At 35.9% G+C, this 17,306-nt stretch overlaps 1 protein-coding gene and 1 pseudogene across 11 annotated transcripts in view; one reads left to right on the top strand and one right to left on the bottom strand.

The window, feature by feature from the left end:
• The window catches only part of LOC309659503 (ras-related protein Rap-1b pseudogene), a 377,624-nt pseudogene that overhangs the window by 183,588 nt on the left and 176,730 nt on the right, over nt 1-17,306 (top strand). The gene's annotated exons all lie outside the window — the stretch shown is intronic.
• The window catches only part of DNAJC13 (DnaJ heat shock protein family (Hsp40) member C13), a 122,025-nt gene that overhangs the window by 84,931 nt on the left and 19,788 nt on the right, over nt 1-17,306 (bottom strand). For 9 of the 10 annotated variants that reach the window (XR_014262823.1, XR_014262824.1, XR_014262825.1 and 6 more), the window contains one exon: nt 12,770-12,850. Coding sequence is in view for 7 of the 10 variants with exons in the window: in XM_082459197.1 (XP_082315323.1) it covers nt 12,770-12,837 (68 nt within the window). In the remaining 3 variants the exon portion in view is untranslated. Of the gene's footprint in view, nt 1-12,769; nt 12,851-13,015; nt 13,124-17,306 lie in introns of all 10 variants that reach the window. The other variant, XM_082459195.1, reaches the window with a different exon arrangement.

Below are 17,306 nucleotides of genomic sequence, written 5' to 3'. Positions count from 1 at the left end.
AAGAATTAGCTCTTTGGAAATAAAATAATAAAATAGGTCTAAGAAAATACAAAAACAAAATCAGGAATAAAAGAATTTATAGCCATAGACACAGAAGAAAAAAAATGATGTGTGTAAGTCCATGCTGATAAATTTGAAAATTAAGAATAAATCAACCCCTGTATAGAAGAATTTAAGAAAGCTGCAAACAATTACACCCTACAGAAGTACCAAGGCTCAAACAAGGAGATGAAATCTTAAAGGAACAGGTAAATCCTATGCTTCTTAAATTGTTCCAGGAAACAGACTAAGGACAGCTTCTCAATTCTTTCAGTGATACTAAAATCTGGTAAGACAATACAAAAAAGAAAAAAAATACACCAATCTATTTTTAAATAAATACTATCAATATGAATCAAATGGCATATTAAAATAGTAATACACCATGACCAAAGACAGTCATTTTAGGAAAACAGTTGAATATCAGAAAAATGTATTAATTGATCATATTTATTGAAATATCTATTTGTATTTTAATAAGAGATTTTTAAATGATCAAAAATGGATGTTAAACACAATCAGATGCTTTTTTTATATGTATGGAAAAGACTGTGTTTTTCTGCTTTAAACTACTAATACAGTAAAAAGGCATACATTACCTTAATCCAGCAGCCACTAGCTGACTCAAGGGTCACACACTAGGAGTATTCCCATTAAGATCAAGAGAGCTCTTTCACATTTTAATTTCCCTATTATTTCTTCTAATCATTATATTATATAATAAAAATGATGAAATTTCCATTTTGGGGAAAAATGATAGATTCTATTCATCTTTACCATATTGCTATATTACAAATTTTTCTCCCTAATTTCATAAGTCTAAAGTGGAATGGGAAACTAAAGAATGAGAGCCCTTCCTTTTAACATAAAAACATTCATTTGCTGCTTTCTAAAGTGGTGAGAAGTTGAAGGATTGGTGAAGTGGATGAGGATTTATCTAAACAGATAAAAAGTCTCAAAGCTTCAGAGGCTTAATCAATTAATGGGAACAAAGAAAAACAAAGAAAATCTTATTAAAGCAATATTTGCCTCAGAAGATTGCACAATGAAATCAAATGTATGACAGAAATATGAATTCACGAATTCTAACTTTCAGAATCATCTTGAGAGTCAAACATGCCAATTTTTGTTTTTTTTAAATTTTTATTGGAATATAGTTGATTTACAATGTTGTTAGTTGCAGGTGTACAGCAAAGTGAATCAGTTATACATATACATATATCCAATTTTTTTAAGATTCTTTTCCCATATAGGCCATTACAGAGTACTGAGTAGAATTCCCTGTGCCAGAAGAGAGAGCAATTAGAAAAGCTAGCATAGTAGGTCCTTATTAGTTATCTATTTTATATATAGTAGTGTGTATATGTCAATCCCAATCTTCCAATTTATCCCTCCCCCCCTTAACCCCTGGTAAACATAAGTTTGTTTTCTATATCTTTGACTCTATTTCTGTTTTGTAAATGAGTTCATTTCAAACATGACAATTTTTATAATCCTGAAATGAAACTACAGAACTTATTTATTTTACCCTGGAAGCAAAAGCGTAAGAATTAAATGCCTGAAATGTTCCAAATGTCAACTGATGTTGTCATATTCAAAATCTTAGAGGATCTCAGTTAAGAAAATATCCTTTTCAATTCTATACTAATCTCCTCCACACAATGAAGCCCTTTCTAATTTCTAACATTTTTCTCATGTAACTTTTTCATCCTGATTAGTGCCGTGCAAAAGAACTTTCCAAAATGATGGAAACGTTCTGTATCTACACTGTCCAATTAGGTAGCTCTACTGACCACTTGAAATGTGGCTAATGAGCAACTGAATTCTAAATTTTATTTAAACTTAAATAGCCATGCATGTTTAGTGGCTACCATATTGGAGAGAACACAATCTAGATCCTGCAGCAAAAGGATGCTGGAGTGAGGTGCCCAAAGTACTGTCATGACTGGTAAACTCAGAGCTATCTTTCAGATAAATACAGAGCTCTAAAGCCTTCCTAAGAAGAGAGTTGTAAGAAAATTCTCAGGAGAATTCCCTTCCATTCCCCTTTTTTCCCCTTCCTTTCTTCTAAGAGTTCCCCATGCCTCTCTCCTCTAGAATGGCTGCTGGACTACTCTTTAACGTTAGGGCAAATACTTCTAAGTCATTTAAAACCTTTATAAGCAGCCCTAAACCTTCAAAGAGTACCTAAAAAGCCCCTTGGAGATCAGATTTAGAGATTAAAATCTGAATGAGCTCACATGTATGGTATGTTAGTTATACCTGCAACTTAAGGTTTTTCTCTTAACTTTTACTTTCACTAAGTCACTGGTGTCTTAAGTCATAAAGAATAGACAAATACTCCATAAATTCAAGGAGGTACATGTCTTCCTTATCTTTGAAACTCTAACTCCTAGCATAGTACCCAGCACTGCATAAAGCCAGGTGCTCAATAAATGTTTATCCAATAGCTAAACAGACCAATCCATGCATTCAGATCTACGACTCTAAGCAAGAGTTTACTCTTGCTTTTAAAACACAATATAAATCAGACAGCAATTAACAGCACACCAATTTTTTTCTTCATAACCACTGTGACATCAGGAAAAGACTAAGTTCGTATCTTTAGGAAGAAAATACATTTTATTCACTATCTGCAATGAGAAATTGCCATTTTAATTTTTTTTTTAAATAATTTTTATTGAAATATAGTTGATTTGCAATGTTGTGGGTTTTTTGTTTGTTTTTTTGGCTGCATTGGGTCTTCATTGCTGCGCGAGGCCTTTCTCTAGTGGCGGCGAGCAGGGACTACCCTTCGTTGTGGTGCACGGGCTTCTCACTGCAGTGGCTTCTCTTGTTGTGGAGCACAGGCTCCAGGCGCGAGGGCTTCAGTTGTTGTGATGCGTGGGCTCAGTAGCTGTGGTGCGCCAGCTCAGTAGTTGTGACACATGGGCTTAGCTGCTCTGCAGCATGTGGGACCTTCCGGAACCAGGGCTCGAACCCGTGTCCCCTGCATTGGCAGGCGGATCTTAACCACTGCACCACCAGGGAAGTCCATGAAATTGCCCTTTTTAAATCCTAATAATTTAATTTGCAGTTCTATGGGTCTGAGATGAATCTGTTGGCTCATTCTTAAAAATTATCACACTAAAAATAAGTTCTTATTACAAAATATACAGCTATATAAAATCAACTACAAAAGGAATAAAGACTAAAGTAGACACAATGAGAAATATATGACAGATGATGCCATACACATGATGAAATGTGAAAGCAAACACCTTTGCCCCATATGAAATTAATATTCATTATTAATATTAATGAAATTAATATTCATTAGTAAATATATAATATTCAATATATTTACTGCACTTGTTTCCTTTTCTTCAGGAACTAAAGCTACACACATCATTAAATGCCAGTAGGGAGTAGGCATTTCTTCCACTCCTTAAGTTTTCTTAACTCACAGATTTATTCTAATGTGATAGCCTATTAAGAAATGATTTACATTACCCATTAACTATAAGGTTATTTAGAATCAGGAAACTAATGATACTCAAATAAATTAAAAAGTGTTTGAGACAACTGCTTTCTGTATTGGGGCATTTTGCTCCCATAGCAATTGGTGATAAAGAACTGGGTGATAAGAACAAAAGATGTGCTAACAATAGTGCTGATAAGATAAGAAAGATCATCTGACAGGAAAGCAAGACCGCTGAAGCAAAAGCTGGGGATGTACTCCAGTTTCAGATTTTGATAAGTGATGTTCAGGTTTCTTAATAGGCAGATTAAATTTATATTAACTTACATGAAAACAAACACACTCTTGTATTAATTCCTGCAAATAAAAATGTTATGCCATTCTTAAACCTTCTAGTCCTTATGAATATTGCTTTCTTCTTTTAAACAACTTTTTATATCACGATTTTTTCCCATATGGCAATTTTTTTTGGGGGGGGGAGAAAAAACTAATACGTTAGATCAGATACTGCATATTAAGTATTATCATGGATTGACCCAATATTAAATGAGCACAGTGTGCTGGGTTGAATGGTATGGCAGTGAATAAGAGTCCCTTAAAGACCTAGTTTCCTCTGGGCAGACATTTTGTTTGTTATTTAGTTAACTAATTCAGAAATTAATCTGAAATAAACTTCAAAGTAGTAAGAGCTAAGATACTTGTCAGTCATTGTATGAAAGTTTATTTCGGATTTGAATTTCTTAACTAGCTTATATCAATTAGGCATGTACAATAGTATCAAGAGAAAGAGATATTACAAAAATATTGGCCACCATCACAATGTCATACCCTTCTGCACAGAAATTCATATTATTCAGTTCTCTCAAAATAGAGAAAATTAAACATTACTTTTTTGTAAGGTACAGAAAAAGCTTGTGCTTATAAAATAATGGTTCTCAAATTTCTTGGGATAATAAAACCTTTGTGTGTTACCTTTAAACTTAAGATCCTCAATCCTTTCAGTGGACAGTCTATGCAACAGGTCTCAAATAAGCCAAACACATCTAATCAGAGCTGGAAGACAGCTTTTATGTTACCTTGTCTAGTCCTCATAACATACAGCTCGAACCCTTATAGTACCCTGAGTAAAGTTGGCTACTTTTAGTAGTTGACGACTACTGGTACGAGGGAACCAACTAACCTTCCCTAAAAGTAATTCTATTTGTTTTCCAGTACTGCAGATATTGACTGTTGTTCCTTAGTTCTAAGCCAATATATACTTCCCCACAAATTTCACCCTCTGCTCCAAGTTCTGTCTTTCAGCTTCATATGAAGCATACCTAATTTTTCTGCCAATAAGACTTTCAGTGCGAATTCTTTCCTAGGTTGAACACCTAGGTGCCTCAACCATTTAAAAGTAAGATCTGGGGGCTTCCCTGGTGGAGCAGTGGCTAAGAATCTGCCTGCCAACGCAGCGGGCATGGATTTGAGGCCTGGTCCGGGAAGATCCCACATGCCGCAGAGCAACTCAGCCCGTGCGCCACAACTACTGAGCCTGTGCTCTAGAGCCCGCAAGCCATTACTGAGCCCGTGTGCCACAACTACTGAAGCCCGTGTGCCTAGAGCCTGTGCTCTGCAGCAAGAAAAGTCACCACAGTGAGAAGCTCGCGCACCGCAACAAAGAGTAGCCCCTGCTGGCCGCAACTAGAGGAAGCCTGTGCACAGCAACAAAGACCCAACACAGCCAAAAATAAAATAAACAAAATAAATAAACAAATAAGATTTGAACACCAATTTCTAGAAGCCTTTAGGATTCTCACAGAATCTAGAGTTTTTCCTTTTATTATTAAAAGCTTGAGAATCTAGTTACTTGAACTAAATCTTAGCCCATCAGATAACGTAACTAGGGATAACTGAAGTGCAAGGTTTCTCAGAGTTAAGAGATCAATGGTAAGCACTCTTACAGTTAAGCCCATCAGCTCTGGAGTCACACTGCCTGGGTTCAAATACTGTCTAAACTGTTCACTTACTGTGTATCCTCTGATAACTTGCTTAACCTCTCTAAGCTTCAGTTTCCGCATCTGAAAGATGTGGATAATATGCATACTTAGCTCATAATGTGAGAATTAAATAATCCATGTAAAGTTCTTGTCACTTAGTGCTTATAATCAGTAAATGTTATTCTTATTGCACTTATTCTGTTGATTGAATAATGGGGGGGAGGGTTCAACACTCCACTAGTCACTGAACTAATTATTATTAGTATCATATGTTTCAAGTATCCATGACTGCTGAATTCATATTTAAAATACAGAACAAAATTAATTGATCATTCATCTCATTATATTACCGGGATACTCCATTCTGGTCAAACTCCACTTGAAAGATGAGTTTCACCTGAGAGGGCTCATTTACATTAGAAGTTGTATTCCTCAGAAAAGAGAAAAAAGGAATGTATAGGAAACATTCTGCGGTAACTCAGTGAGAAAATGTCCCATTTCTAATTAAAGGGCATCCCATGAAATGTAGTATTTTAAGGACCTATTTTCTGTGATGCAGGGTCCATATTTTTTCCAGCTCAGATGGAGCTTTTTTTTTTTTTTTTATTTAATATGGACTATTTTGTAACTAGTTCTGTGATTTTTTTTTTTTTTTAATTAACAGCTACTTTATTTATTTATTTATTTATAGCTGTGTTGGGTCTTCGTTTCGTGCAAGGGCTTTCTCTAGTTGCGGCAAGCGGGGGCCACTCTTCATCGTGGTACGGGGGCCACTCTTCACCATGGTGCGCGGGCCTCTCACTATCGCGGCCCCTCCCGTTGTGGGGCACAGGCTCCAGACGCGCAGGCTCAGCAGCTGTGGCTCACGGGCCCAGTTGCTCCGCGGCATGTGGGATCTTCCCAGACCAGGGCTCGAACCCGTGTCCCCTGCATTAGCAGGCAGATTCTCAACCACTGCGCCACCAGGGAAGCCCCGGAGCTTTCTTTTAAACAGGCTTTTTTAGAGCAGTTTTAGGTTCACAATAATATTAAGCAGAAGGTACAAAGATTCCCAGTATACTCCCTGTCCACACTCATGCACAGCCTCCCCCATTATCAACAAGCCCCACCAGAGTGATACATTTGTTACAACTGGTGAACCTACACTGACACATCATTATCCAACAAAATCCACAGTTTACATTAGAGTTCACTCTTGGTGCCTTACATTCTATGGTTTGGACCAAAGTATAATGACATGTATCCACCATTACAGTATCATACAGTAGTTTCGCTGTCCTAAAAAATCCTCTGAGCTCTGCCTATTCATCCTTCCCTCCCTGCTAAACCTTGAAAGCCACGATCTTTTTACTGTCTCCAAAGTTTTGCCTTTTCCACAATGTCATATACTGCAGTTGGAATCATACAGCACATAGCCTTTTCAGATTGGCTTCTTTCACTTAATATTATTATGCATTTAAGTTTCCTCCATGTCTCTTCATGACTTGATGGTTCATTTTTTTTAGTGCTGAATAATACTCATTGTCTGCATGTACTACAGTTTACTCATTCACCTACTGAAAGACATCTTGGTTGTTTTCAAGTTTCGGTAATTATGAATAAAGCTGCTATCAACATCTGTGTGGACATAAGTTTTCAACTCCTTTGGGTAAACTGAGTGTAACTGCCGGATCATATGGTAAGAGAACGCTGAGTGTCGTAAGAAACCACCAAACTATTTTCCAAAGCGGCTATACCATTTTGTATTTCCACCAGCAATAAATGAGATTTCCTGTTGCTTCACATCCTCACCAGCATTTGGAGTTGTCAGTGTTCTGGATTTTGGCCATTCCAGTAGATGTGTAGTGGTATCTCTACATTTGCATGCATTTCTCTGAATTATTTGCCGTCTGTATATTTTCTTTTCTTTTTTTTTTTTGGCTGCGCCGCACAACATGTGGGATCTTAGTTCCCCGACCAGGGATCGAACCCGTGCCCTCTGCAGTGGAAGTGTGAAGTCCTAACCACTGGACTGCCAGGGAATTCCCTGAATATTTTCTTTGGTGAGGTCTCTGTTAAGATCTTTGGCTCATTTTTTAATCGAGTTGTTTGTCTTCTTATTGTTGAGTGTTAAGGATTCTTTGTATAACAGTGCTTTATAAAATATGTCTTTTGCAAATATTTTCTCCCAGCTTGTCTTTACATTCTCTTGATAGTGTCTTTCACAAAGCAGAAGTTTTCAACTTTAATGCAGTCCAACTTATCAATTCATTTTTTTCATGGCTAATGTATTTGGTGTTGTATCTAAAAAGTCATCACCAAACCCAAGGTCATCTAGATTTCCTCGCATGTTATCTTCTTGGAGTTTTATAATTTTACATTTCACACTTAGGTCTGTGATCCATTTTGAGTTAATTTTGTGAAGGATGTAGAATCTATGCCTAGATTCATTTTGTTGCAATGTGGATGTCCAGGTGTTCAAGTATCATTTGTTGAAAAGAGAAGTATCATTTGTTGGAAAGACTCTTTGCTCCTAAAACTAGCTTTTAATAGAGCATTGTGTGTAAAATATAAAATTCCTAGCAGATGTGATCCTATTTGCACTTGAAAGATATTCAAATACCAGACTGCTTGATAATAAGCACAAAGAGATGTACAACGAAAACACAAAGAGAATTCAGGATGGATGCATGTGAGGTTTAGAGGCTGGCAGGGTCAAGGACTAAAATCAACAAAGCAGGGGAAAAACCCCCAGGTTTCCTAGAGTTATCAGAGTTGGTGAGATGTGTAAATGCCAGGCAGCTAAAGAGAAGAGTCTCTCTTCTCTTGTAGGATTCTATTCCTACATTATAAGAAAGGTATGAGAAATTCACTAGCTTCCCTTTCCCTCAACTCTTCTCTCAGTTTCCTGTATCTAGTCATTACACAGGCTGTCTATGAATGTAGTGGGCATCTGCCAATGAATTTCATAGACTGATTATGATATATCCCAATGTACTGCAGTTAAAATCCTGTTCAGATACTAAAATGCTACTTTTAAATTCAGAGCATTTGCTACAATTAATGTATGCAAATATTAAAGTGATCCACAGGTAGATTTTACATGTAATTTCCATCCAGAAAAAAATTAAGTACCTAATTTTCAACATTACTGTGTAGTTTTCCATAGTGAATCTGCATTTCAGCTTTAACTGAAATGTATGCATCTTCCTTCCTATCAGAAATGACTTGCCAGGTCAAAAAGCAAACTTTGTTCTTTCATGAAAGAAAAGTGCTTTTTACCACTGAAATCTCCTCCCCCTTCCTGCTCCTTCCAGACAAAGATATAATTTAACTGTGTATTTTACAAGTGGGAAATGATAAACACAGCAGAAAGGCTACTTTGCCAGCCTAGGGGTGAAGAGACCTTAATCATTAAAAACACTAGCGGCCGCAATGTAAACATATGAAAACTATTACAAAGGTAAAATGAAATAGGTCACATGAATATCCCCAAGGGAAATATCTGGAGAGGTTATCTTTAATTTAGGTATATTAAGATAAAGAAAAATATTTGTCCATCTTTACTGTCACTATTAATAACATTTTTCTAAAATGTTGGGGTTGAGTTGGAATCTCTTAAAACTGAGGCCCTAAAAACCCCAAAATCATGTGCAAAATTTGTTGCATATAGATATGTTTCTAGAGAGAGGGTTCAAATAGCAACTCTGAAACAACAGAAAATTTTTAATATTGACCATTTATTTTTTTCATAAGACCAACGAGAAATACTTTAAACTTAGATTAGAATTGGCTACATAAAGTAGGTAATATAATAAAAGATTCAGTGCCACGTAATAATGTATATAACCTAATGAAATGATTCATTATCTGGAAAATGTAGTACCTTTCAAGAAGAAGTTAAAAGTTTCAAGGTGCGTACACTGAAAGCAACAAAATATTGTTGAAAGAAATTTTAAAAGATTTCAGTGTTAAGACATCCCATGTTTGTGGATCAGAAGACTTAACATTCTTAAGGTGGCGATACTCCCCTAATTGATCTATAGATTCAATGCAATCCGTATCAAAATCCCAGTTGCCTTTTTTGTAAAATTGATACTGACTCTAAGATTCATTTGGAAATGCAAGAGACCCAGAAAAGCCAACATAATTTGAAAATAAACAAAGTTGGAACCTGAAACTTTCTAGTTTTGAAACCTAGTACAAAGCTACAGTAATTAAGACAATATGGTTCTGGGAATTCCCTGGCAGTCCAGTGGTTAGGACTCAGCACTTTCACTGCCGTGGGCCTAGGTTTGATCCCTTGTCAGGGGAACTAAAACCCCACAAGCTGTGTGGCACGGCCAAAAAAAAAACAAAAAAAACAATATGGTTCTGCCATAATGGTAGGCAAGGCATATAGATCAATGGAATGGAATTGAAAATTCAGGAATAAACTTTTAAGGTCCATTGATTTTTGACAAGGTTGTCAAAACAGTTCAATGGGGAAAGAATAGTTTTTTCAACAAATGGTGCTGGGATAACTAGATATCCACATGCAAAAGAATAAAGCTGGATCCCTACTTCCCACTGCACACAAAAATTAACCCAAAATCAAAATTATAAAACTCTTAGAAGAAAACATAGGAATAAATCTTTGAGACCTTGGATTAGGTAATGGCTTCTTAGATGTGACACCAAAAGCACAAATGGCAATAGAAAAAAATAGATTGGATTCATCAAATTTCATCAAAATTAAAACCTTTGTGCTTCAAAGCATACCATCAAGAAAGTGAAATGACAACCCACTGAACAGGAGGGTTGTAAATCATACCTCTATAAGGGAGTTGTATTCATGCTACATAAAGAACTTATGCAACTCAACAACAGAAGAATAAACAACTCAATTAAAAACTGGGTAAATGATTTGAATAGACATTTCATGAAATATACACAAAATGGCCAATAAGCACATGAAAAGATACTCAACATCTTAGTCATTAGGGAAATGCAAATCAAAACCACAATGAGATACCACTTCATATGCACTAGGACGGCTAAAATGAAAAGAAAGACAATAAGAAGTGTTGGTAAGGATGTGGAGAAATTGGAATCCTCATACATTGATGGGAGGATTATAAAATGCTGCAGCCACTTTGGAAAACAGTTTGACTGTTCCTCAAAAAGTTAAACATGGAGTTACTATATAATTCTATGTAACTCCATATACTGGGTTGGCCAAAAAGTTCGTTTGGGTGTTTGGTAAGATGTTACGGAAAAACCCCAATGAACTCTGGCCAACCCAATACCATCAATTCCACTCCTAGGTATATACCCAAGAGAGATGGAAATATAGAGTCACCCATAAACTTGTATGTGTTATAACAGCACTATTCTATTCATAATAGTAAAAAAGTAGAAACACTATAAATGTCCATCAACAGATGAATGGATAAACAAAATGTGGCAATATCCATACAATAGATTTGGCAATAAAAAGAAATGAAGTACTAACACATGCTACAACGTGGATAAACCTTGAAAACATGCTAAGTGAAAGAAGACAGTCACAAAAGATCACATATTGGATGAGTCCATTTATATGTGATGCCCTAAATAAGCAATACAGAGACAAAAAATAGATTAGTGGGTGCCAGACGCAGGGGAGAGGGGAGGAATTGCTAATATATTTAGAGGAGTATTTTTGGGGGGTGAGGAAAGTGTTCTATAAATAGTTAGTGGTGATGGTTCACAACTCTACAAATACACTAAAAAACCACGGAATTGTACACCTAAAAGGAGTGAGTTTTATGTTAAATAAATTATATCAATAAAGCTGCTATAAAAACAAAGCAAAAAAGTTTCAAGGTGTGAATGACGGAGGTAAGGAATTATGCTCGGAGCACAGAAATAGTTCTGCTCCAAATAATTACAAAAAAGGAAAGAAAAAAAAAGGATTGTTTTAAGTCACAGTCATTACTAAGAACATTAAAAGTTTTTCCAGGTGACCACAATTACTGATAAGCTCACAAAGCAAAAAGTATTACTGGAAGTTTGTTCTTTAGAATTAATTCAACAGTATGCTATAATTGTATTAAAAAGCAAAAGCTATATTATGATGATTAGAGCAATTTAACTCTTGAGGAAAAAATAAAGATCATTTAAATATACAACTTTTTTTAAGGCTAAAAGAACTAAAGAGACTCATACTATTCTGGATGTGCCAATATTCTAACTTTGCTCAATGAAATTAACTGAAGAAAAAAATTTCAAGACAAGTATTCCACAGGATAACAATTAAGTAGCTCATACAACTGAGCTACTAAAAGGAAACAAAATTAAACACTCAAATCTTTCAAAATTGTAGTCAGTTTCTTAATGCAAACCAGAAACACTACAGAATTCAGATGTTGCACCATTCTAAGAAGTTACAACACTATTACCTAAAAAATGGAAAGTTAAGAATAAGAACTATCCCACCCTCTCTCCTCATCCTCCAGAGGGAAAAAAAAAAAAAGAATAAGAATTAAAGTTATTGGCTTTGTGCACATGTCATGTTTTATCTGTCTGAGGCCTGATCTGGAATAACGTGGTTACCTATTTGTCAAAGTGTGGCACACTCATTTTACTTATTACTACTCAAAATGACCATAGACTAAACTTTTCTGTAATGGTCAAAAGATGCCATTCACTGAATACTCAATGTATTTAAGGTATAATTTTAAAACCTTCACATACTCCATAACAATTCATTTAATCCTTATATCAGTCTGAGGGGTATGAATTACTATCCATTTTACAAAAGGATACATAAGCATGTACACCTTGCTTTGACCACGCAAGTTACTGAAAAATGTCATCATCCCCTCCCAAGGAAGAGACCAAACCCAATTTTAAAATTTCATTACAGGTTTAAAAAAAGAATACAAAATGCAATATTGGCATATTTTCCCTGAGAGTCAAATGGAAATGAATATGTATTGATAACACAGGCTTATCTTTAAGCGACAGAGTTGTGAAGTTAACACTCCACTACTACATAACATCATTAATTGACAGCATTCAAGACAGTGGATAACTGGTTTATATTCCTTTTAATTCCTACCAAATTCCTTCCCAAGACAGAAAGAGAAAACCAGACACATCAAAAGAAAAAAGAACAATAATTTATTCTAAATGTAGCATTTGCATTTAAAATATGTACATATGCTTTTCAGAAGAGAAGGGCTGAATGACATTATTGAGTTGTGCAGTACTATTCAAGACACTGAAAAAGTAATGTTTAAAATACTTTATAGAGGCAGAGAAAAGTAAAACCAACAGAAATACTTACTTTCCCCTCCATGAATGTTTTGTTGTGTAGAAACATGCTAAATCCTTATTTTCCCTAATTATGTTCATTTTGTGCTGAAACCTGAAAGATAAAAATATGGGTAAATTTCATAACAGTGCTATCCTTAAGAGTTTTCCCTAAATCTCCCATACCATAATTTCATAGCCTGCCATATGGCACTGATTTTAAGACACCAATTTTTCTACAAGACCATAAGGTTTTAAAGGATAGGGATGGTCTGTTCACCTCTCTATCACAGCCTTTAGCACAGCATATTGTCACAGCTCTCTTCCACTACACTGGGTTTCTTGAGGACAAGAATCACCCTCTACCAACATCTCGATTGCAGAGAACCTAATAAAAAAAATGTTAAAGTAAATGAATCTTTAAATCTCACATTACCAAACAATGTCTTAACACATGATGGGCACCTACAAATGTTTGCCAAGGGTCAAACCAATTCTAATAGGTTTTTGTCTATTAGACAAAACACTTAGCTAAACACTTAGCTGCTAAGCGTCAGCCATCTTGCTGTCACTGTCACTTTAAAGGGAACCTATTGTAAATAAGTAAGGTTTAATAGTCTCATTATAAAAGTAATTCAAGTACATAATAAAAAAATTTTAATGTTCATAAAAGTAATGCATCTTTCATCCTAGCATCCAAAGATAATCATTCTAGCTTCCCTTCTTCTGGCTAGAAAAAATAACTTTTTAAACAAAATTGAGATTGTCATTCATACCACTTAACCTGTTTTTACAGACTATTAACCTTTTTCCACAGAATTATACTTTGAGAAAATAATTTTTAAGTCACATGGTATTCCATACTAGAACAATGCTACTCAAAGTGTAGTTGCAAACATCAAGATGAGTGCAGAAATTAAGTGTTTAGAAATGTTTGTTACAGTTTGGTTAGTGAACTCTCTAGTTAAACAGGACAGTTGAAGATTGTTGAACTTCCTAACAGCCACAGGCAGAGGGACCATGTTATGTGCAATATTTCAAGATTAGTTTGTTGACTATAACCTTGAGGTGTCAAAAATCCAGAATCCATTTATCTCATGAAAAAATTTCAATTTAGCTAATTTTACACAATAATTGCATAAACTGGCTAATGAAAGACTGATGATAAATTTTGAAAATTCTGCATCATTTGCTTCACACTGAATAAAAGTTAAAAATGAATATGGTAATTTTTTTTTTGGTCACTTGGCTATTGCTTCCTACCCTTAATAATTAGAAATGCTCTCTAAAAAATACTATAAGGTACATACCAAAGGGTCAATAATGCAAACTGAATGGTTAGAAGTATGGTTCACTTAGCTTTCTTTACATCTTTATATGTCTAAACTTTTTTTAGTCAACAAGTATTCTTTTCATAATTAGAATAAAACCATTTTAATCCAAAAACATTTTTATAACAGCTTTTTGAGACACAATTCACACACTATAAAATTCACCCTTTTAAAAGTGTACAATTCATGGGTTTTTAGCATGTACACAGAGTTCTACAACCAACACAGTATTTTTATCACCCCAAAAAGAAACCCTGCTAGCAGCCACTCCCCAATCCCCCTCACTCCCACCACCTGGCATCCACTAATCTACTTCCTGTCACTACGCACTTGCCTATTTTGGAATCCCATACAAATAGAATCATACAATATGTGGTCTTTGTGACTGGCTTCTTTCACTTAGCGTAACATTTTCAAAGTTTATCCATGTTGTGGCATGGATCAGTTTCCTTCTATTGTATAGATGCAACACATTTTGTTTATCATCAGTTGATGGACATTTGTGTTGTTTCTACTTTTTGGCTATTATCAATCATGCTGCTATGAACAATCATTTTGTGTGAATGTTTTCATTTCTCTTGGATATATATCTGAGAGGCAAACACATTTTTAAAGATACCTCTATTTTGACATTGCTTTCTTCATTCTTCTTGTTCTTCTATCAGCAAATTAGCAAGGGCCTCTGTACTCTATGTATTGCAGAATGCTCTTCCTCTAGATATCTACATGGCTAACACCTTCAGCTCCTTCAACTCTGTGTCCAAATGTCACCTTTACAATGAGGCCTAGCCTAACTATCTTGTTTTAAATTGTAATTACCCTCCTCATTCTACACTCTCTATCCTAACTCCTGCTCATATTTTCTCTAGGGTACCTTTCATAGTCCAACGTGCAATTTAGTCTATTTATTATTTATCTAATCCTACTAGAATATCCAGAGATGTATTTCTGTCTGTTATGCTCATTTTCTCTAGGTTCTCCAGAGCCTACAAGAGTACCTGACACAAAACAGGTGCTCAATGAGTATTTGAGTGAATGAATGAAATTCAGCAACCCCATGAGTAATTCTGATGGCCACTTCAAACTTGATATTCTAAAAGGTACTCCCAAATAAGGTTTTGGCAAACCTTCTGGAAAAACATCAATTCATGCTCTGAGGAATAATAAGAGAACCACAAGTAAGAGCAAGTTTAGAGAAACCATTATTGTTACCAGAGAGGAAATATCTCTTAACAGTCAATGACATCTTCCTACTAGTGTGCATGGAGACAGTTAAATATAGTCCTGTCATTTGGTGTGCTGTTTTGTTTTTTCTGGATTGTGTATCTGAAATGACACAGGCAGCCAACCAAGAATTACTACACCAGCACACATCATCCCTGCCTCCTGAATCACTTGTAGTAAACGATATTGCTGAAAAGAAACTTAGGTTGGATCTCTGAAAAGGTGCCAAAAAAGTGAAAAACTATAGGTCTACAGATGATATTTTCCCCTTACATACTGTAACTGAAGATTGGAAAAATCTAAGAAAAAGGAGGACAGAAAAGGTAAATGGCTGATATTGAAGAGTGGTGTTTGGATTCCGAGTCCACAATTTCTTACATCAGAATGACTGACTGAACCAAAGGCCTATCTAGAGAAAACTGACAAGAAAGAAAATGTGTTTGAGTGAAGACTGGCTGACCTCATCAAGGGACTTTAAAAGTGAGAGAAAAAATAATGTAAGAGTTTAAAATGACAGCCACAGAGAACTTATGGCATGACCCAGGAGTAAAGATCCCTAATAAATCAAAGGCGGGGGGGGGAGGAATCTCACAATAACAAAGCAAATTTAAGAATTAAAAAAAAAAAACCCTAAAGAATGATCTCGTAAGTATCACTGGTTTGGGGGAATATATAACTCAAACGGATTTTTTAGGAGGGGAATTAAAACAAGTTTACATCAAGAAGGTTTATCTACCACTTTTTGGAGACCTATGAACTTGGGGGTGATGAAAACACTAGACTCCAGAGAGTTCCAAGGTTAGGATAGATAAAGGGAGAGAAGATAAAACACATTAATATAAAATTAAACTACTAGAAGACATAAAGATGGTCAACAGGTATATGAAAAGATATTCAATGTCACTATCAGGGAGATGCAACTCAAAACTACAAGATACTCCCTCACACCTGTTCGATGGCTATTATCAAAAAAATAAAAGACAACAAGTTTTGGTGAGGATGTACAGAAACTAGAACCCTTGTACACTGTTGATGGGAATGTAAAATGGTGCGCTATGGAAAACAGTATGGAAGTTGCTCAGAAAAATTAAAAAATAGATTAGGGAATTCCCTGGCGGTCCAGTGGTTAGGACTCAGCGCTTTCAGTGCCATGGGCCCGGGTTTGATCCCTGGTCAGGGAAATAGGATTCCGCAAACCACGTGGCATGGCCAAAAAAAAGAATTATCGTATGATCCAGCAATCAAACTTCTGAGTATTTATCCAAAAGAACTGAAATTAGGACCACTAAGAGACAGCATGGCCATATTCACTGCAACATTATTTATAAAAGTCAAGGTGTGTAAACAACCTAAATGTCCATCAACAGATGAATGGATAAAGAAAATGTGGTATACACACACAATGAAATATTATTCAGTCTTAAAAAAGGACATCCTGGGCTTCCCTGGTGGTGCAGTGGTTAAGAATCCGCCTGCCAATAGAGGGGACACAGGTTCAAGCCCTGGTCCGGGAAGATCCCACATGCCGTGGAGCAACTAAGCCCGTGTGCCACAACTATGGAGCCTGCGCTCTAGAGCCCGTGTGCCACCACTACTGAAGCTCACGTACCTAGAGCCCAAGCTCTGCAACGAGAAGCCACCACAATGAGAAGCCCGCACACCGCAACGAAGAGTAGCCCCCGCTCGCCTCAACTAGAGAAAGCTACACGTAGCAACGAAGACCCAGTGCAGCCAAAAATAAATAAATGTATAAAAAACAAACAAAAATTATAAAAAAAAAAAAGGACATCCTGCAATATTCAACACCACCAGTGAAACTTGAGGACATTATGCTAACTGAAATAAGCCAGTCACAGAAGGACAAATACTGCATCATTCCACTGACACGAGTTATCTATTATAGTCCAACTCACAGAAGCAGAAGGTAGAATGGTGGTTGCCAGGGATCGGGGTGAGGGGGGAAATGGGGAGTTGCTAATTAACGGGTATAAAGTTTCAGTCATGCAAGATGAGTAA

The sequence above is a fragment of the Balaenoptera physalus genome, assembly GCF_965194825.1.
Source record: "Balaenoptera physalus genome assembly, chromosome: 4".
Classification (NCBI taxonomy): domain Eukaryota; kingdom Metazoa; phylum Chordata; class Mammalia; order Artiodactyla; family Balaenopteridae; genus Balaenoptera; species Balaenoptera physalus.
The sequence above is the reverse complement of the archived record's forward strand: the minus strand, read 5'-3'. Positions and strand labels throughout refer to the sequence as shown.